General features: G+C 37.6%; 1 protein-coding gene across 1 annotated transcript in view; it reads left to right on the top strand.

The window, feature by feature from the left end:
• LOC126470665 (uncharacterized) overlaps positions 1-23,084 on the top strand; it is a 1,059,339-nt gene that overhangs the window by 979,079 nt on the left and 57,176 nt on the right. Inside the window, exon 21 of the mRNA XM_050098659.1 lies at positions 13,819-14,013. Within this exon, the coding sequence (XP_049954616.1) occupies positions 13,819-14,013 (195 nt within the window). The remainder of the gene's footprint in view (positions 1-13,818; positions 14,014-23,084) is intronic.

The following is a 23,084-nucleotide window of genomic DNA, read 5'->3' as shown; positions in this document are numbered from 1 at the left end:
TGAGACGGAAGGATTCATGATTGCAATACAGGATCAAACAATAAACACCAGATATTACAGCAAGCATATTATTAAAGATCCCAATACCACAACAGATAAATGCAGACTTTGCAAACAACAAATAGAAACAGTAGATCACATCACAAGCGGATGTACAATACTAGCAAATACAGAATACCCCAGAAGACATGACAATGTAGCAAAAATAATACATCAACAGCTTGCCTTACAACATAAACTTATAAAACAACACATTCCCACATACAAGTATGCACCACAAAATGTACTGGAGAACGATGAATACAAATTATACTGGAACAGAACCATTATAACAGATAAAACAACACCACATAACAAACCTGACATCATACTCACCAATAAAAAGAAGAAATTAACACAACTAATCGAAATATCCATACCCAGTACAACAAATATACAAAAGAAAACAGGAGAAAAAATTGAAAAATACATCCAACTGGCTGAGGAAGTCAAGGACATGTGGCATCAGGATAAAGTTGACATTATACCAATTATACTATCAACTACAGGAGTCATACCACACAATATCCACCAGTACATGAATGCAATACAGCTACATCCAAACTTATATATACAACTACAGAAATCCGTAATTATTGATACATGTTCAATTACCCGAAACTTCCTAAATTCAATATAGCATATACCGTACAGTTAAAAGGAAGTCACACTTGATCAAGGTCCACGTCACTTTCCATTTTAGACCAGACATAACGTCTGAGAATAGAAAGAAAAAATAATAATAATAATAAATACTGAAAACAGAATTGACAGCAAGAAACAAGACAAAAGCTATAAATACCTATGCCATACCAATATTGACCTACTCATTTGGAGTAGTGAAATGGAGTAACACAGACCTAGAAGTACTCAATACACTTACACGATCACAATGCCACAAATATAGAATACATCACATACATTCAGCAACTGAAAGATTCACATTAAGCTGAAAGGAAGGAGGAAGGGGATTTATTGACATAAAAAAACCTACATTATGGACAGGTAGACAATTTAAGAAAATTCTTTCTAGAATGAGCAGAAACTAGCAAAATACACAAAGCAATCACTCATATAAATACATCGGCTACACCACTGCAATTTCATAACCACTTCTACAACCCTTTAGATCACATAACATCAACAGATACGAAGAAAGTAAATTGGAAAAAGAAAACATTACATGGCAAGCACCCGTATCATCTAACACAGCCACACATCGATCAAGACGCATCCAACACATGGCTAAGAAAAGGCAGTATATACAGTGAGACGGAAGGATTCATGATTGCAATACAGGATCAAACAATAAACACCAGATATTACAGCAAGCATATTATTAAAGATCCCAATACCACAACAGATAAATGCAGACTTTGCAAACAACAAATAGAAACAGTAGATCACATCACAAGCGGATGTACAATACTAGCAAATACAGAATACCCCAGAAGACATGACAATATAGCAAAAATAATGCATCAACAGCTTGCCTTACAACATAAACTAATAAAACAACTCATTCCCACACACAAGTATGCACCACAAAATGTACTGGAGAATGATGAATACAAATTATACTGGAACAGAATCGTTATAACAGATAAAACAACACCACATAACAAACCTGACATCATACTCACCAGTAAAAAGAAGAAATTAACACAACTAATCGAAATATCCGTACCCAATACAACAAATATACAGAAGAAAACAGGAGAAAAAATTGAAAAATACATCCAACTGGCTGAGGAAGTCAAGGACATGTGGCATCAGGATAAAGTTGACATTATACCAATTATACTATCAACTACAGGAGTCATACCACACAATATCCACCAGTACATCAAGGCAATACAGCTACATCCAAACGTATATACACTCCTGGAAATGGAAAAAAGAACACATTGACACCGGTGTGTCAGACCCACCATACTTGCTCCGGACACTGCGAGAGGGCTGTACAAGCAATGATCACACGCACGGCACAGCGGACACACCAGGAACCGCAGTGTTGGCCGTCGAATGGCGCTAGCTGCGCAGCATTTGTGCACCGCCGCCGTCAGTGTCAGCCAGTTTGCCGTGGCATACAGAGCTCCATCGCAGTCTTTAACACTGGTAGCATGCCGCGACAGCGTGGACGTGAACCGTATGTGCAGTTGACGGACTTCGAACGAGGGCGTATAGTGGGCATGCGGGAGGCCGGGTGGACGTACCGCCGAATTGCTCAACACGTGGGGCGTGAGGTCTCCACAGTACATCGATGTTGTCGCCAGTGGTCGGCGGAAGGTGCACGTGCCCGTCGACCTGGGACCGGACCGCAGCGACGCACGGATGCACGCCAAGACCGTAGGATCCTACGCAGTGCCGTAGGGGACCGCACCGCCACTTCCCAGCAAATTAGGGACACTGTTGGTCCTGGGGTATCGGCGAGGACCATTCGCAACCGTCTCCATGAAGCTGGCCTACGGTCCCGCACACCATTAGGCCGTCTTCCGCTCACGCCCCAACATCGTGCAGCCCGCCTCCAGTGGTGTCGCGACAGGCGTGAATGGAGGGACGAATGGAGACGTGTCGTCTTCAGCGATGAGAGTCGCTTCTGCCTTGGTCCCAATGATGGTCGTATGCGTGTTTGGCGCCGTGCAGGTGAGCGCCACAATCAGGACTGCATACGACCGAGGCACACAGGGCCAACACCCGGCATCATGGTGTGGGGAGCGATCTCCTACACTGGCCGTACACCACTGGTGATCGTCGAGGGGACACTCAATAGTGCACGGTACATCCAAACCGTCATCGAACCCATCGTTCTACCATTCCTAGACCGGCAAGGGAACTTGCTGTTCCAACAGGACAATGCACGTCTGCATGTATCCCGTGCCACCCAACGTGCTCTAGAAGGTGTAAGTCAACTACCCTGGCCAGCAAGATCTCCGGATCTGTCCCCCATTGAGCATGTTTGGGACTGGATGAAGCGTCGTCTCACGCGGTCTGCACGTCCAGCACGAACGCTGGTCCAACTGAGGCGCCAGGTGGAAATGGCATGGCATGCCGTTCCACAGGACTACATCCAGCATCTCTACGATCGTCTCCATGGGAGAATAGCAACCTGCATTGCTGCGAAAGGTGGATATACACTGTACTAGTGCCGACATTGTGCATGCTCTGTTGCCTGTGTCTATGTGCCTGTGGTTCTGTCAGTGTGATCATGTGATGTATCTGATCCCAGGAATGTATCAATAAAGTTTCCCCTTCCTGGGACAATGAATTCACGGTGTTCTTATTTCAATTTCCAGGAGTGTATACAACTACAGAAATCTGTAATTATTGATACATGTTCAATTACCCAAAAGTTCCTAAATGCAATGTAACATATACCGTACAGTTAAAAGGAAGTCACGCTTGATCAAGGTCCGCATCAATTTCCATTTTTAACCAGACATAAGGTCTGAGAAAGGAAAGAAATAATAATAATAATTTTGTTGTCATTAGACCATTACCACAATGACAAAATCTCTCACATAGTAAAATACAATGGGTAGTTTAAAAGTAAAAGAGGCTAATTATTAAAATTACATATGATTAATTACATTACAAGTAACAAATTACTTTATATTGTAGAATGGGTAGGCAACTAACAGTTATGCAGTGTCTGTTTGAATGTTTGTTCCGATAAATCTTGTACAGTTTGTGGAAGCTTATTAAATAATTTGTGTCCCATGAGTTCATAACTGTTAATTGATTTTGACAGACTATATAGTTTTACTGTAATGATTATTTGTTCACAAAACAAATGTTTGCTATGTGCCGTATTTGAGGAATCAGCAAGTATCCAAACCACTTCCTTGTGCAGTGTTAAGATGTTATGCACACAATTAGAGTTTCCCCATAAAATAATACCTTATGGTATTATGGTTTGGAAAAATGGAAAATAATATGTTCCAACATACATCCCAGGTACACAGATCATAAGTTACTTTAATTAATAAATTCCTCTAGACAACTTAGCACTACTATACAGGGTATTAAAAAGTATTCCATGTTTTTAGAGGTGATATTATAGACCAAAAAAAGAAAAAAATATCCAATAAACATGGATTTGAAAGGCATACCTTAAGAGCTATTAGCATTCATTCACTTTTATTACTGTGAAACCTATCTCTTCTACTGCAAGCTCTTAGGGAAACAAAAACTCTGTGAAAAACTCCTGGTTGGTCACAGGTGTACTGGCAGGCGTTGATGATGCATTACTGAAATGTTTGTACACCATTAATGGGCTTGCAGTGCCCGAAATCAAAAATGCAAGTGATTAAGAACAGGGGAATAAGCTTGGCATTGTAATGGACCTCCCCGACCAATCCATTGCCTATTAAATGTCTGTGTGAAATGTTCTCAGACATTTCAGAGAAATAAGTTACAAGTTCGTGGCACCCTCCATCAGTAATGCTGGAATTCAATACGGTGTTGGCCCACCCTGATCCTTGATGACAGCTTCCACTCTCGCAGTTATACATTCAACCAGGTGCTGGAAGCTTTCTTGGGGAATTCTTCATGCAGTGCTGCGCTGAGGAGAGGTATCGATGTTGGTCGGTGAGGCCTGGCATGAAGTCAGTGTACCAAAACAGCCCAAAGGTTTCTATAGGATTCAGGTCACAACTCTGTGCAGGCCAGTCCATTTCAGGGATGTTATTGTCATGCAACCACTCTGCCACAGGTCATGCATTATGAACAGGTGCCTGATCATGCTGAAAAATGCAATCGCCATCACCAAATTGCTCTTCAACAGTGGGAAGCAAGAATGTGCTTAAAATGTCAATGTAGACCTACACTGTGATAGTGCCATGCAAAACAACAAGAGGTCCAAGCCCCCTCAAAGAAAAACACAACCACACCATAACACCACCGCCTCCAAATTTTACTGTTGGCACTACAGATTCTCGCAGATAACGTTCAATGGGCATTCGCCATACTCACACCCTGTCATTGGATCACCATATTGCGTACTGTGATTTGTCACTCTACACAATATTTTTCCACTGGTCAATCGTCCAATGTTCATGCTCCTTACACCAAGCGAGGTGTCATTTGGCATTTACCAGCGTGATGTGTGGCAACATGAAATCCAAGTTTTCTCACATCTTGCCTACCTGTCATAGTACTTACAGTGGCCCCTGATGCAGTTTGGAATTCCTGTGTGATGGTCTGGATAAATGTCTGCCTATTACACATTATGACCATCTTCAACTATCAGCAGTCTCTATCAGTCAACACAGGAGATCGGCGTGTACACTTTTGTGCTGTACATGTCCCTTCATGTTTTCACTTCACTATCACATCAGAAAGAGTGGACCTAGGGATGTTTAGGAATGTGGAAATCTCACATACAGATGTATGACACAAGTGACTCCCAATCACCTGACCACATTCGAAGACCATGAGTTCCGCAAAGTACCCCATTCTGCTCTCTCATGATGTCTAATGACTACTGAGGTTGCTGATATGGAGTTCCTGGCAGTAGGTGGCAGCACAATGCACCTAATATGAAAACGTATGTTTTTGGGGGTGTCTGGATACTTTTGATCACATAGTGTAATAATACGAGTTCATCATGGAAGAGATCGAATTTTATGTCAGCATTTGTTTTATTATGAATTTCATTCCAGGCCATTCCTTGTAAACCATTTTAAAAACATTTGTCCTGGAATGATTAATTATTCATCTGATTTTCACTGAGGAGTACCTATACTATAAGACACTATCTCATCTATCCTAACTAACTGTGCATCATGATCATAGAGAGCATTTGTTTCTGCATTTGCAGCTATTTTCTTGCTTTGAGCTTCATCAAAGAAGAATATTGTCAGTTAGGGTCCTGCTGTCTTTATCCACCCATGTTGGAAAATTAATTATTGAGATCAAATTGTAGGATCCAAATAAGGTTTCCTGATTATTTTTCCTATCTGAATCCTTTAGAAAAACTACTCTGAAATCACCACAGACTATTAACTGCTTGCTGTCACCTGACACATAGCGTAGTAAGAAATCCATATGCCTTGTAAAGAGTTTCAAAATTTCTCAGTGGGGTTCTATACACAGTTGCATTGAAAACTGAAGTATTTTTCAGTATGGATTCATAAGCACACATTTTCATATGCTGATTACTACAAAATCTACTTGTTGCAATGTTTTTGAACTTGTGTTCTGTTTTAATATATGTAACAACTCCTGTTCACATATTAGTCCTACATGAGTAATATGTTAAAGTTTAATTTTTTTATATTTAACTTTCCCCATTAACAAGGTCCAATATTTCTTCTAATTGTTCATGTATTTCAATGATGTCTCATCTGAGTGTCTTTTATATGGCAGATAAAACCTGAATAACAAATAGATCAACAGAAGAAATAATATTTAATCTCAAAGTAACCAAAAATGAAAACAAAACAGTGAAATTACTTGGATTAATCATAAACCAAAAGCTCTCATGGGAAGGACACACAAATTATCTATGCAGTAAACTATCACGAGTACTTTTCTTATTGTATAAATTAAGAAACAGTGTGAGCAATCAATTGCTACTCCACTCATACTATGCTTTTTTTCATTCCCAACTGAAATATGGAATATTGCTTTGGGGTAACTCCCGAGGGGCTGAAAGTATTTTCAGATGGCAGAAGAAAGCAATCAGGTGCATGGAAGGGTTAGCACCCATAGAGTCCTGCAGAAATTGCTTTAAATCTCTTGGCGTAATGACAGTGCCAAGCATGTACATATATAACTGTTTAATATATGCCAGAGAAAATCTCAAAAAAATTGAACATGAGATGTGATGTGCATGCACACAGTACAAGAAACAGTCACCTGCTGGACTTGCCTTCCACAAGACTTGCTGTAGTCCACAACAACTATAAGTACTTAAGCATAAAATTTTTCAATAAGTTACCATGCTCATCTCGTACAGTACCACTAAATAAATATAAGAATACATTGCAAGCCTGGCTAAAAAACAACAAATTCTATACAACTGAAGAATTCTTAGAAACTAATCATCAAAATATATGTTTTACCTAAGTTATGAAGAAAATGTTTTGATATTATATAAGCTACAGGGTGTTTCAAAAATGACCGGTATATTTGAAACGGCAATAAAAACTAAACGAGCAGCGATAGAAATACACCGTTTGTTGCAATATGCTTGGGACAACAGTACATTTTCAGGCAGACAAACTTTCGAAATTACAGTAGTTACAATTTTCAACAACAGATGGCGCTGCGGTCTGGGAAACTCTATAGTACGATATTTTCCACATATCCACCATGCGTAGCAATAATATGGCGTAGTCTCTGAATGAAATTACCCGAAACCTTTGACAACGTGTCTGGCGGAATGGCTTCACATGCAGATGAGATGTACTGCTTCAGCTGTTCAATTGTTTCTGGATTCTGGCGGTACACCTGGTCTTTCAAGTGTCCCCACAGAAAGAAGTCACAGGGGTTCATGCCTGGCGAATAGGGAGGCCAATCTACACCGCCTCCTGTATGTTTCGGATAGCCCAAAGCAATCACACGATCATCGAAATATTCATTCAGGAAATTAAAGACGTCGGCCGTGCGATGTGGCCGGGCACCATCTTGCATAAACCACGAGGTGTTCGCAGTGTCGTCTAAGGCAGTTTGTACCGCCACAAATTCACGAAGAATGTCCAGATAGCGTGATGCAGTAATCGTTTCGGATCTGACAAATGGGCCAATGATTCCTTTGGAAGAAATGGCGGCCCAGACCAGTACTTTTTGAGGATGCAGGGACGATGGGACTGCAACATGGGGCTTTTCGGTTCCCCATATGCGCCAGTTCTGTTTATTGACGAAGCCGTCCAGGTAAAAATAAGCTTAGTCAGTAAACCAAATGCTGCCCACATGCATATCGCCGTCATCAATCCTGTGCACTATATCGTTAGCAAATGTCTCTCGTGCAGCAATGGTAGCGGCGCTGAGGGGTTGCCGCGTTTGAATTTTGTATGGATAGAGGTGTAAACTCTGGTGCATGAGACGATACGTGACGTTGGCGTCATTTGGACCGCAGCTGCAACACGGCGAACGGAAACCCGAGGCCGCTGTTGGATCACCTGCTGCACTAGCTGCGCGTTGCCCTCTGTGGTTGCCATACGCGGTCGCCCTACCTTTCCAGCACGTTCATCCGTCACGTTCCCAGTCCGTTGAAATTTTTCAAACAGATCCTTTATTGTATCGCTTTTCGGTCCTTTGGTTACATTAAACCTCCATTGAAAACTTCGTCTTGTTGCAACAACACTGTGTTCTAGGCGGTGGAATTCCAAAACCAGAAAAATCCTCTGTTCTAAGGAATAAACCATGTTGTCTACAGCACACTTGCACGTTGTGAACAGCACACGCTCACAGCAGAAAGACGACGTACAGAATGGCGCACCCACAGACTGCGTTGTCTTCTATATCTTTCACATCACTTGCAGCGCCATCTGTTGTTGAAAATTGTAACTACTGTAATTTCGAAAGTTTGTCCGCCTGAAATGTACTGTTGTCCCAAGCATATTGCAACAAACGGTGTATTTCTATCGCTGCTCGTTTAGTTTTTATTGCCGTTTCAAATATACCGGTCATTTTTGAAACACCCTGTAGTTATTTACTGTGATTCTTTTCTTATGTGTGTATTTAATTACTGTATAAAACATTGTTTTACATAATGCTGAAGAAAAAGTCTTTAGTTCCTTTTCTCCCATTTCTGTAACTATTTGAATATCGTACTGAAACTAAAACCCTCTGTAAACTTTGATGAAGCCAATTGTATGAAAAATACTGAAAGGCTAATAAAAATATTCTATTCTATTCTATTCTATTTACACATTATCTACTCTGTCACTACACTGCAAATAACTCTTTTCTTGCTTCACAATTTGTGTAGTTATAATTACTCCTATTCCTGTTACTCTGTTTTCATCTTCATATTAAATTATTTAATAAGTCAAACAAGGTCACAGTACTTAACAAGTAACCACTACAAAAGTGAAGCTATTGAGAAGCAGATTACAAATGGCTAGTATTTTTTTGCAATAGCCTGTTTCTTTTAGTTGTGTATAACAGGAAGTTTGGAAAATAATGGAATGAGCATTTTCTGTTAAATGACAATCATTTTATTTGTGATAACTGCAACAGTAGTATCAGTGTCTAAAATTCCAATAAAAAAATATAAGAATGGGGAGAAGCAGAGAATGCAAATAATGCAAATTGGAAATGGAAAACAAGAAACAAGCCAACATTTGTTTGGAAGATTGCGAAAACTGTTTAATATGAAGGTCATTTCAAAATTCCTGCACACTGTGCATGCACAACCCTTACAGTGGTATGATCAAGTTGAAATTCATGTCAATTATGTACAAGACTTTAGGCATGATGATCATATACATTTGCTGGTTCACATGGTTTTGTCAGGAGTAATTAGATTTAAAACAGAAGCTGAAACCGAGTCAGTTTGGATTATACATAGTGACCAGCATTTCTGCATCAAAATCAAACCCCTAGGTGGAAGGAACCCAACAGAACTTTACAACACTTTGAGAGAGATCTGTGGGAATAATGTAGTGAATTTGTGAATTGTGTTGTATTCATCTCATGATGTACATTTACAATCCATTTGGTTTGCATGCAGGGGACATGTCAAAAATTTATAATAAATTTACAATGATTTTTACACTAATAAATAATAGCACCAAAATAAATAACACTATAAGGATATTTCTTGGAATATGTAACACATTGTATCCAGATGAAATATCCAGTTTGCCCTGCATGAATCCATCCACTGAGTAATAAAATTTAAGTGTCAGTGCCTCGTATAGCATTCTTTTAAGTGGACCTAAATTCTTCTGCATTAACTTGTTCCCTTTTAATTTATTACAAATTTTCATTCCCATTTATTGAGGTTCCTGGGCATATAGCCTGAGGTGGTTGGTGAGGAGCATAAAATTTTCATTGTTTCTAGTGTCATGTGAATGGACAAAATCGTTTCCCTCAAATAATTCATGTTTGGTGTACAAAAATATAATAATCTCATAGATGTATAGGGATGGCAGAGTTAATATTTTAAGTTTTCTAAGTAATGGATAACATGATTCTTTATGATTAGCATATTTAAAATGATTTTTGCTGTAGTTTTAGTATCTGTGCTGTGTTTGTCGAGTTACCGCAAAAAACAATACCATACCTATAATGGATTCAAAGTAGCTTGTATATGCTACTTTTCATGTGTCCATGTCAATTACAGTTGATAATATTTGCACTGCAAATGCAAAGCTGCTCAGTTTGTTTGCTAGGTATTCAATGTGTGCCTGCCAGCTCAAATTTTTATCTGCATTTAAACCTAGGAATTTGACTGAGTCAACTTCTTCTATATCTTGGTTGTTGTGAAAAATCTTAATCTGCTCACATTTTGACTGTCTGTATTTGAATTTCATCATATGGGTCTTAGATGCTCCATTTAAAGAGATGCTAACTCTTTGCTTTCTGTTTGATAAGTACAATTTAAGCCATTGTAGGGCATGGCCGCTAATGCCATACTTTTCAAATTTGTGAATAAGCAGTGCATGATTTAAAGAATCAAATGCCTTTGTGAGGTGGCAGAAAATTCCTGCCACCTTATTTCTCTTGTCTAATGACGTATTTATTTTCTCAGTGAAACTGTTCACTGCATCTATGGTGTTTTTTCCCTGCTGGAAACCAAATTGATTGTTTAGAATAACAGAATATTTTGCAATGAAGTTTTGAATTTGGGAAACTGCAAGCTTTTCATATATTTTATATACGACTGGGAGAATTGAGATAGGACAATAATTTCCCATGATCTCTCTTATCTCTTATTGAAGAGTGGTTTGACTTCAGCATATTTCAGTACCTCTGGAAGCAGCCTTTTTCGAAGCATTGATTTATTACTTGAGGTAGTGGGTTTGCAATTTTATTGTGTACTGCTTTAATAACTTTCATGGGCATTCCATCCCAACCTGCAGATTTTTTGTTTCTTAATGTTAGAATAGCATTTTCTACATCCTTCACAGAAACTTTTAAGAATTTTGTAAAGTTTCCAGAGTTTTCACTTAGGCCAAAGGGATTTACTTTGTTGTGATAATCTGTTACATCTACATCAGACTTTGCTACTTTTATAAAAAATTCATTAAAGTACTCTGGTATCTGAGTTGGACTTACAATAGCATTTCCTTCAATGACAAAGTTTGAAATTTCTTGGTTACAGGCTTTGACACCTAACTCAGATTTAATGACTGACAACACAGCCTTTGCTTATTTTTATGATTTAAAATTTTCCTGTTATTTGCCAGTTGTTTTGCTGCCTTGACAACTCTTTTAAATATAGTTTGTAGAATCTAGCATATTCAATGAAAACAGTATCTTTATTATATTTCAGTTCTGTGTGCAGTTCCCTTTTCCTTACACCAGAAATATTTATGCCCTCGGTAATCCACTTTAATTTATATGTCATTTTATTGTTGAAGAGTCAAGGTGTAAATGTTTCATTAAAGACACCAAGAAAACTGTTTAGGAATTTCTTAAAGTTTTCTTCACTTGAGTTACAATGATCAAAAGACTGTTTTTTTCTCTTTTAGCTTCTTACTAAATATTAGCAAGTTTTCTTTGCTAAAGTTCCTGCTAATATGGGTTCTCAAACGTGAAATGTTCCTGTCTGTCAGTGGCAGCTCATTGAACAGTGCACAATAATCTGAAATACCCAGAGCTAGACAAAATTTATACACATCTTCATATACATTAGTTATAACATTGTCAATACATGTTGCTGATTGGCCATTATCTCTGCTAGATTCAAAGAAATTCAATGTGAAACTATATTTATTTACTAAGTCAGTGAATTTTGAAGTGTAGCAAACAATCATGTGTGATAGCTATACTAAAATTTTTAATAGGTAGTAGCACTGTATCATGCTGGTCTGCTCATTTCCATGAAGGCTGAATAAGTACTGAGTGTAACCCAAGAAGTGGAAGGCCATCAACTGCAACAGAGTACCCTTTCCAGATTGTTGTTAACGACATCTTCAGAGATGTTCAACAAAAACCATGTGAGGAAATTGCATATGAGGCCATAATGTCTGTCTCTTCAGTTTACAGAATCATAACTGGAAAGATAAAGATGAGAAAAGTTGCTCCCAGATGAGTTCTGTATTATTTGAGTGTAGAGCAGAAAGCAGGCGGCAAAGGAATCACAGAAGAATTGCTTCAACATTGTTGAACAGAAGGAGAACCATTCCTGAAAAGATTGTTCCACTTGATGAAGCCTGGGCATGAGATCTTGAATCAGTCTGAAGTCTCAATCATCACTATGGAAAAGGTGCTACCAAAAAAATTCTGCTGGCAGCACTCAAAGGTGGACCTGATTATGATCTTTGCATACAACACGAATGGAGTCATAACTACAGATAGAGTGCCCCAGGGGGAATTCTGTAACAGGCACGTAGTACAAGCTGATTCTGCAAAATGTTTTGTGCCTCAAAATTTGTCAAAGAAGGCCAGACATGCTTGCAGCTGGTGTCCTCATTTTCCACAATAATGCAAGACCACATATTGCAGTACCAGTGAGAGGAAAACTCAACTAATGTGGATGGATGGAAAATACTTCTGCACCCACCATACAGTACTGACAAGAGTCCACCAGTCTTTGATCTGTTTCCAAAATTGAAGGAACAACTCCCTGGAAAACATTTTGATATTGATGAAGCTTTGAGTGAGGTGACCCAAGTAATCAGACAGCTCAACAACGAAGGTGCTGTAGCCCGAATGCAGAAGTCATTAAAATGTTGGGAAGCTGTCATAAGTAAGAATGGAGTTTATACTGAAGGCCTGCAAAGGTATTTTATGAAGTAAATTATTTTCATTATTTCTATCTTATAGTGTGCAGAACTTTTGAAATGACCCTCATAATAACAGTTACCTGCATCACACTTCAGTATACGGTTAGAAGGAGCCATTTCCTCAGACCCACTATGATAATATATACACTAAGGCTAAAGCTCAATGTACTGGCCCTGTTGGGTCATTTAGTACTAACCAGCCACCGAGTCATCCTCTGCCAGTGATATCACTGTGATGTAGTATGGAGGGTCACTGGGTTGGCATACCACTCCCCAGCTGATGCGAGCTTCCCAGACCTTGGAGCAACTACTTCTCACTTGTAACTACTCAGTTGTCATCATGAGTTTGAGAGCACTCTGTTCCAGTCCTCCCATAAAGGAAAAATTGCTGGCAGTACCAGGAGTTGAACTCCGGCCCTCCATATAGAAGTCACACATACTGACCACTGAGCTACAGAGTACAGAGATAGGCCAACGTATCCATCAACAGTTTTAATCAACATTACAAAGTTGTATAATTTATGCGGAATGCAAACTGCAGTACACAGTTTATTTACTTTTGACACAGAAATGTAGATTTCCAGATATGAAAACATGTTCTGTTGTATGATGTCCATAATTATGATATTTGTGTAACCTATGACATTTTATGAGATGATTTTGCATAGATATTTTCCTGTGACAAAACATCAGTTCCTTATAATTTGCCTTATGAATAATACAGACCAAAAGATTCCACTGTTTTCCTTCCCCTCATATGTTAATATTTTTGCATTATTAAAAATCTGTGCTATGATTGCTTTTATTTATATTTAATGTTCAACTAGTGGAACATTTTTGTGGATGTTTTTAGAGTATAATGTTATTCTTTTAGCAGCATGAAACACCAGCTGATTCAATATCTATAGAAACAGCAGAGGAAGACACTGAATTGATGATGGATGAGTTACTAGCAACACCACCTTTAGCAAGCACCAGCAGCAGATCATTCCCTCCAAGACGACGACTGGAGCCATTACTTGAGGAAGAAGACACAGACATCCCAAGTGATACCCCATCCCCCGAACAGGTAAGTTCCTAATGAAACTATAGCATCTTTGCCTGTTTTGATAGAAATATCTGACACTTGGAAGCTAAATAAATCTAAAATTACTCAAAATATTCACATATGTTTTATTCAAACTAAAACTCAGAAATTACTGTCAACATTGTCTGAGATAGAGAAGAGGCTTCTACTCAGTGTTTGCTGATACAACTGGAGCAAGGTAAACTATCACTTAAATGAAAACCCATGTTTCAATTTCTTCATCAGAACTTTGTAGTGAGCTCTGCTTCATTCCAACCCTTCTCTATCTTAACCTATTTTTCTTTTATGTCATGACTCTTTCTCCCTGTAAAAACACTCTTCAAACATTATGAAAGGCATAGATTAATTTATGTTTCAGTATTACTTGGAAATAGCCAGCTTTTTCTTTTCTTTTTTTTCTTCAAACTTCAGTCTGGTTTCAAGTGGTCTACCATGATTTCCTCCTGATGCTGGTCTTTTCATTTCAGAGTAGCACCTACTAACAGTGCCAACAATTGTTTTTGTATGTATTCTAATCTCTGTACAGTTATTTAACTCAAAAATAGTGAAAGTACATGTGTGCATCACAAACCCCTATTCTTTATTATTAAGCATCTTTGATCACGAGATTTGCCACAATTCACCCCTCATTTCTGAGTGACTGGCTTACATTTCAAATTCAGTACTTTCAAATGCATTGCTTTTATGTTCCCAGAAGTAATGTCTGTCCACAGTTTACAATATTTTTTATCAGTCCATTCAAACTTTTGAATGTTCGCAATGTCAATTTGCACTTATGTTTTGCATTGTCATAGCTACAAACTTCTCACCAATCTCTTGAGCCCTGGACACCTTAGGTCTGAAATGGTATGAGTCATTAAAAGTCAGATCAATTAATGTCACTAGTGCTTTGTCTCTTAATGGCACCAAACTCACAACATTATATTGTGTTTAGCGTAGTTTCTAGTTAGGTTACCAAACAAATTGTGGGGTTGGGTTAAATTTCAGTAATAGCGCAAATGTATGTAATGTTGTTAATGATAAACAAGAGCTGTGGTTATGTTCCTAATAGCACAGCTTAAATATATGCAACAAGCAGCAATGATATTTAAGTAGTCACAACTGACACACACTTTTTGTTCTCCTTTTGGAATATGTCCCAATTCCAGGGTTTAAACTTCCACATAAAAATTGCACCCAGTACCACAAGGAAAATCTCCGAAATTGGCATTCACTGCTTCTACAACTTCCTTTGCCACCACCCAGAACCCATTGGTGTTAACTAACACTTTAAGTATTTTATTTGAGAAACAGGAGGATAACCACTGTCCTGAAGTTCATCCACTGAATGATACTCTTGTTCACCAGCAGAATTGTGATCACTAACTATTGCAACATTGTTGTCTTACCTATTTTGTGATCTATATCACTGCCATGTTCCTCTATTCACCAATTAACAACATCACCAAACTTAGGATACTTACATTTGACACATTTCCATAAAAACATTTTGTACTATATTATGAAACCAGGTATGTAGTTCATGTTGTGTGGTCTAGAAGACCCCAACATGTGTCAATAAAACATGTCAGCAACAAACAAAAAAGGTGATAATGCAACCAACATTATAGACAACCACATCTACAGCTACAGCTACAGCTACACCATCATGGTTACTCTGCAAATCACACTTAAGTGCATTGCAAAGGCACTTAAAAATAATTTTCTGTTAAACTTAACAATAATTTCCCTTAACCTTAACAACAATTTTTTGTTATAAAAATAATTTTCTGTTATTCCAATCTCGACCATCGCACGGAGAAAGTGAACACCTACATCTTTCTGTGCAAGCTCTGATTTCCCTTATTTTATTATGATGATCATTTGTCATTATGTAGGTTTGCATCAAAATTTTTTTGCATTTGGAGGAGAAAGTTGGCGATTGAAATTTAATGAGAAGATTCCACCACAATGAAATACGACTTCGTGTTAATGATGTCCACCCCAAATCCTGTATCATATCAGTGACACTCTCTCCCCTACTTTGCACTAATACAAAACATGCTGCTCATCTTTGAACTTCATCTTTGAACTTTCCCTATGTACTCCATTAATCCTATCTGGTAAGGATCCCACACTGTACTCCAAAAGAGGTGGACAAGCATAGTGTATGCAGTCTCTTTATTAGATCAGCGAAGCAAGCTGGGATATTTTTACTTCGCCTCTTGTTTTGCCATTTGCCTCCTTAAAATTAATTTTTTCATTTTTGACTAATTACTAGTAACATACATGAATATAATCTCCATTTCCATAAAAGAGAAAGGTTGGCCCTCAGTTTTAAAGAATATAACACCAGATCTAATTTTGTGCATAGTTTGATGTATGTAATTGATTTTCTGATTTATTTTGACTATTCCTTGTTAATATCTTTTGTTATAGGGTGAAATCAGTAATTGTTTTGTAACTTAAATTCTATTGATGATTTATAAACAAATACAAATTATCTACTAGTTATAAACATTTGGAGGAACAACTAATAGTATTCTTAAAGGATCTATTTGGCTCTATTCGAAAACATGTTAGCAGAGCCAGTTCTTAATTAATTCCAAAGTAATTACCAGTTTTATCAAAAGTATTGTTTCTGTAACTATATCAGATAATTTCATCATTTAAACAAATAATTAGGACTAACCCTTGTAGTAGAAGAAACTGTTAAAAAGAACCAATTTTTTGATGTATTCAGTTAACTGAATGATTTCTGTTTTAATTGTAATTTCTGCAACTTAAATATCAAACAATGTGTAGTTTCAGCACCTATTGTTGTGATGATACATAATGGCCCAATTTTTGGGCTCAAGACAGTCAGTCCATGCACGATTTTCAGACGAGAAACCCATATTGGTTACAACAACAGTGCATCCGTTTAACTGTGAAATAAGTGTAATAGGCCATGTGCTAAAATAATTACAGTGTCTGTTCAATACTTGCCGTATTATGCGGCAAGAACTGTGTGGTTAGGGTTTTACTGTTCTTAGACGTTCAACAGTAAACTATTGTAGCAGTATGTTGACATTTGCTTGCAACCTATTAATGAGACGTATCAAAAGTTAAACAATAGTGCACCATCCATATAGCTGTGTATTATTGGGGTGTTGTGAACAGTGAAAGTAAAAAACTGTGAAACGCAAATGTGCACCTGTCGGTTACATCATTTAAAGTAGTCAGTGTTGAACTTCCACCCCCCATTTTTCGGCCAATGTAGCAACACAGTATGTCAACACCGAGGACAATCAACGAGAAAGAAAAAGCAGGCAATGTCACAATAGTCTTTGGTTTTCCTTTCCCGCAACATTTTCTATGTCTTCCTTCCAATTTACATTGTTCATAATTGTCACTTGTAGGTATTTAGTTGAATTTATGGCCTTTAGATTTGACTGATTCACCATGTAGCCAAAGTTTAATGGATTCCTTTTAGCACTCATGTAGATAACCTCACACTTTTCATTATTTAGGGTCAATTGCCAATTTTTCTCCATATAGATATCTTTTCTAAACTGTTTAGCAATTTGTTTTGATCTTCTGATGACTTTACTAGAGGATAAACAACACCATCATGTGCAAACAACCTAAGACAGCTACTCAGATTGTCTCCTAAGTGCTTTAATAGATAAAGAACAGCATAGGGCCCATAAAACTACCTTCTGAAATGCCAGAAATCACTTATGATTTACTCGATGACTTTCCATCAATTACAGTGAACTGTGACCTATCTGACAGGAAATCACGAATACAGTCACATAACTGAGATGATATTCCATAAGCAAGCAATTTGATTACAAGCTACTTGTGTGGCACAGAGTCAAAAGCCTTCTGGAAATGTCAATAGCACTCAACACCTCATGTGAGTAAAGGGCTAGCTGTGTTTCACAAGAATGATGTTTTCTAAACCCATGTTGACTGTGTGTCAATAAACAATAATAATGTTCAAACACAACATATGTTCCAAAATCCTGCTGCATATCAACATTAACTATATGGGCCTGTGATTTAGTGGATTGCTCCTACTATCTTTCTTGAATATTTGTGTGGCATGTGCATCCTTGCAGTCTTTGTGTGGATCTTTCATCGAGCAAGTGATTATTTATGATTGGTAAGCATGGAGCTATTGCATTAGCATACTCTGAAAATAACCTAATTGGAATACAGCCTGGACTGGAATACTTGCTTTTATTGAGTAATTTAAGTTGCTTCACTACTCTGAGGATATCTACTTCTAAGTTACTCATGTTGGCAGCTGTTCTTGATTCAAATTCTGGAATATTTAGTTCATCTTCCTTGGTGAAGGAATTTTGGAAGGCTGTGTTTAGTAACTCCATTTTGGCAGTACTGTTGTTTATAGTATTTCCATTGTAATTGTGCAGAGAAGGTGAAGCAAGCAACACATAGTTCATTGCTGCTTTCAAACCTGTTGTACAGTGGACTGGCTTACTGCTGCACCCATGCACTTAGTCAAACTGTAGGCATATATGATAGTAATTAAATTCATATGCAAAACACATTTATTCACAGCAAAATATGTACACTGAAAAGTTATAATAATTACAATTGAAATGTCCATGTGGGCGATTGTGTGACAGTTGTGAACAGCTCAAACACTGATCCCAGAGGGTATACACTCCCCAGTTATCAAGCATGCAGTACAGACTCATGGCCACAGAATACAATGTATGTGCATCTGGCTGGTGCAAATGTTCTCTCATCTTGTGGATGCCATTTCATTTGCGGGTGCGAGAAATGTAGTGAACATGCGATGGCTGTCTGATTTCGTACGTGATGGTGGGGAGTGTGCTCGACCCACATGGACCATGGCTGGTGGGATCGCAGAACAGTGCAGACACCCACTGAGTAACAGTGGCATGCTCACACTGGTGTCACTCTGTGTCTCGCATGCCCATTGGTACCACATCATTGCCGTGCTTTGGCCTAACAGTACTTCTGCGCAGGGGGGCGCATGGATGAATTTCGACCTGTTGACTGTGTTGTCTGCAATTTTTGTGCTGCTGTTCGAGGCTCCCACAAAGGCATTGACTGTGTCTTGCCACTAGCATACTTCACATATGACCAGCATCTCTTTGGATTTTCTGCCCAGTTTCAAGACAAAGTTTTGTTATAGAAACTATTATAAGCACCTCACATTTAAGTCCATGCTAAATTTCAAGCTTCTGTAAAAGATCATCAATCTTGGAGATTTTGCATTCATTTAAATTTGGCATGCTGTTTTCATTTTCTCTGCAACAGCTTTCTGACCTGTTTTGTGTACCAAGAGAAGTCAGCTCCATCATTTGTTAATTTATTTGGTATAAATCTCTCAACTGCTGTTGATACTATTTCTTTGAATTCAAGCCACATCTGCTTTTCACTTCCATTGTTAATTTGGAAGAAGTGGAGATTATCTCTCAGGAAGGCATCAAGTGAATTTTTATCTGTTTTTTGAATAGGTATACTTTTCATTTATTTTGGAGGATTTCGCAGTGACAATATTCCATCTCACTACAGCAACCCTGTGTCCAGTAATCCCTGTATCTTTTTTGATGCTCATTATTAGCGCAGGTCAAACGTGTTTTCATGTCTGTTTACTATTCACATGGGCTCATTAACTAGCTGCTCAAAATAATTTTCAGAGAATGAGTTTAGCACAATTTCGGATGATGTTTTATGCATACCTCCAGATTTAAACATGTATTTTCACCAACACATCAAGGGCAACTTAAAGACACCATAGAGTTGGCAATTTAAGGAGTAGGTGGAGCATAGAAGCACTCCATGAGAATTTACTTTGGAGAGCAAGTGCAAAAATTCTCACACAGTCTGAGAGACCACACCTTGTGAATTAAGGATTAACTGCCCAGAAAACCACAAAGATTACCATCAAGAGAAACTGAGAACACTAATCCTAAATTATTAACACTAGATGAAGAAAATAATAGCCACACTGTTCAAAAGACTAAAAAAAGAGTAAAACTTTGGAGGCAGGTGGAATCAGCAGAAATCTTCAAATCAGCAGCTTCAAACACCATAAAAGACATCACCAAATTCATGCAAGACATTTGGCAAGCAGATCAAATTCCAGAAGATTGGAAAAATATGTTAAGTCACCCATTACACTAGGAGTGTGACAGAACATATGTAAATAACTACAGGGGATGTCACTAATATCAGTTGCATATAAAATTATATCTCAGTGTCTTCTCAGTAGAGCACACAGAACAGAGCAGGATACAGACCATAGCATTCTTGTCTAGAGCAAATTTTGAACTTAAAGTTAATCCTTAGACATCAAAGAATTTCTAGCAAAGATTTAGTCCATACATTTGTTGACTTCATAAAAGGCTAGAATGCAGTTGATTGTGTATCACTCTTGCAAATATTAAAAGAGCAAGGTCTAGGTCTGATAACACTTGTAATCATGGAACAGGCACTGACAGGTACAAAGTCTAAGGTTAAATATATGAGAGAATTCTCTGATTCTTTCAAAATAAAAATGGGGATAAGGCAGGAAGATGGGCTGTCTCTGTTACATTTCAACTATGTCCTTGAGAAAATGATTACAAAAATGGGGCAAACAGAAATTTGTTCTCAAATTTGACCAACCAATCACTTTACATAAAGGCAAGTTATCTATATGTTGCCTAAAATTTGCAAACGATTTAACAATATTAACTTATGACATTTCCCCAATCTGAAATCAGATTGGACTCTTGAAGGAAACTGCATAAAAAAAAATGCTCTGCAGATGTCTTTTGGAAAGAAAGAGTACATAACCTGCAACAAGAAGCACCAAAATTCATAGAGTTGAAATATTGCAAAATTAAAGGAGTTCCACAATTTAAATATCTCAGTGTAACCATTCAGGAAAATGGAATAAAAACAAAAACAAATGAAATTAGATGCTAGAAGATGAAAAATATGTACTACATACCCACAATATCTATAACAAGAAATGTGTCTCTAAGCACACAAAACAAAGATATTACAAGGCAGTAATTGAACCAGAATCCCTCTGCAGAGCAGAAACAGAAAAAAAGACATTCCTCTTTCTCAGAGGAACCCAAATTCAAGAAAAATTCTAGGCTGAAAACTTGTAGATGAACAGTAGTGACTCAAAAGCAATCAGCAAATCAAATAATATGCAGATATCCATAGCAGCATTAGAAAACACAGGTTACAATTCTATGGACACATTGAAAGTATGAAACCAGACTTACAAAAGGTCTAAATTTCCAGTTTTATTTTAATTTTGCAACCACTTTCAGCTTTAAACTATCATATCTTCAGGCCCACTGACTGATGCTTAGAAAGAATCCCACCTCTTGTATAATCAAAATAGGGGCAAGCTTACAGTCACTGTTGTCCGTAGACTTCTCTTTAATATAGTGATCCCCTCGATCGTAGACTGCAAGTGATGATCTAAAGGATTTCTGTATTATAAAGAAGTCTACTATACCAGTGACTGTATGCTGGCACCTATTTTGATTGTCCAAGAGGTGGGATTCTTCCAATACGTCAGTCAGGTGCCTCAAGATGGTGTAGTGTAATGCTCAAGCTGGTAACAAAAATAGAATAAAACTGGAAATTTAGATAGCTGAAGGCATTGTGATTTGACATTTTGTAGAGAACTGCTGAGGTCCCACAACCACCCTGTTTAAAGATAGACGTGGAGATATAAAACAAATAGTTGATTTTTTTATCAATAAGTGCAAAGCCAAAATGGACACAATGAAACAGATTGGTGAGATCAAAACTGATCTGAAACTGACAAAAATAGAACCAGAAATGTCCAAAACCATGAAATGCTCAGGTCCAAAGAAGAAGACTGGAACAACATGTTCTGAAGAGAGGAAAGAAGCCCACAGGAAGAGAATGAAAGAAATGTGGGCAAAAATGAAGGTAAATGCCCACCTCTAAGTATTTCACATAGTCATAAGGGACTTACTCATAGATAATAATAAAATCATTGTTTATTGATGTTTTATAAAGTTTTTCCTGAAACAGTAATTTCACAAAATTTACATTTTTCCATAATTCACACAAAGTTCATTGAAAAATATAAAAGTGTGGTTTCACTGTATTGTCCTTACAATGTCACCAACAACAGTGAAATAGTGGTTAAAAGACTAAACTCCTTCCCAGGAGGAGAATAAGCGTAAAAATCACCATCCACCCCTCCTTCAGTTGGATTTTCCTTGGTCTCCTTATCTCATTTCTGGTGAATTTCAGTTTGGTCACATAAAAAAGACCATAGTGGACTCAGGTTCTCTGTAACAATTACATACTGAAACATCATCACTTTTACAGTTAAAACATATATTTAAAACAATCTCACCAAAGTAGTAGGGTCTAAGTATCATCAATTTTGTATTTCTTTGTTTCCACAAGATGTTCTTTTATCATTAAGTGAGTGACATTTGCTAATGTCTAATATCTTGCAACAAAAGCATTTAGTTTGTGAAGACTGAAAAAATTAGAATCACCTAATGTTTTGTAGACTTCTGTTTCTGTTTCCCCTGCACCCTGCAGGGTTTCATAAAATTTCTCACAGTACATCTGTACTTCCAAGTATTAAAAGCTCTTAATGAAAGTACTAGCTATTTTATAAATTTGAATGCACGTTTTTAATAATTGTTTTGGTGGTGTACACAACAATTTTAAATTTATATTTAACTTTCAGTAAGTGATTAGTGTAATCTCTAACATCCATCATGTCATTGTATGCTCAAAAAATTTCACATTGGAAATACTGGCCCCTTTGTATCACCAATAAGACAGTACCAAATTCAGGAGTGCCACTGTATTAAAACATTTCACTATTATGATTTCTGTGAGACCTTTACAGTCTTTCTTTAGCTATGTTCATTTTAAACCTTTTTATCTACAGTGTTTTAGTAGCATTAGCTCAGGTGTCATACCACTCATCTCAACAGACAAAATTACTGAAATCCGCTGCTTTTAGTTTTCAAAAAAAGAGTGATATCTAACTTGAACTTAGTTAAATTTTTTGTCTGTATTTTAAACTG

The sequence above is a fragment of the Schistocerca serialis genome, chromosome 3, assembly GCF_023864345.2.
Source record: "Schistocerca serialis cubense isolate TAMUIC-IGC-003099 chromosome 3, iqSchSeri2.2, whole genome shotgun sequence".
NCBI classification, from domain to species: domain Eukaryota; kingdom Metazoa; phylum Arthropoda; class Insecta; order Orthoptera; family Acrididae; genus Schistocerca; species Schistocerca serialis.
This window is presented reverse-complemented; position numbering and strand designations above follow the sequence as displayed.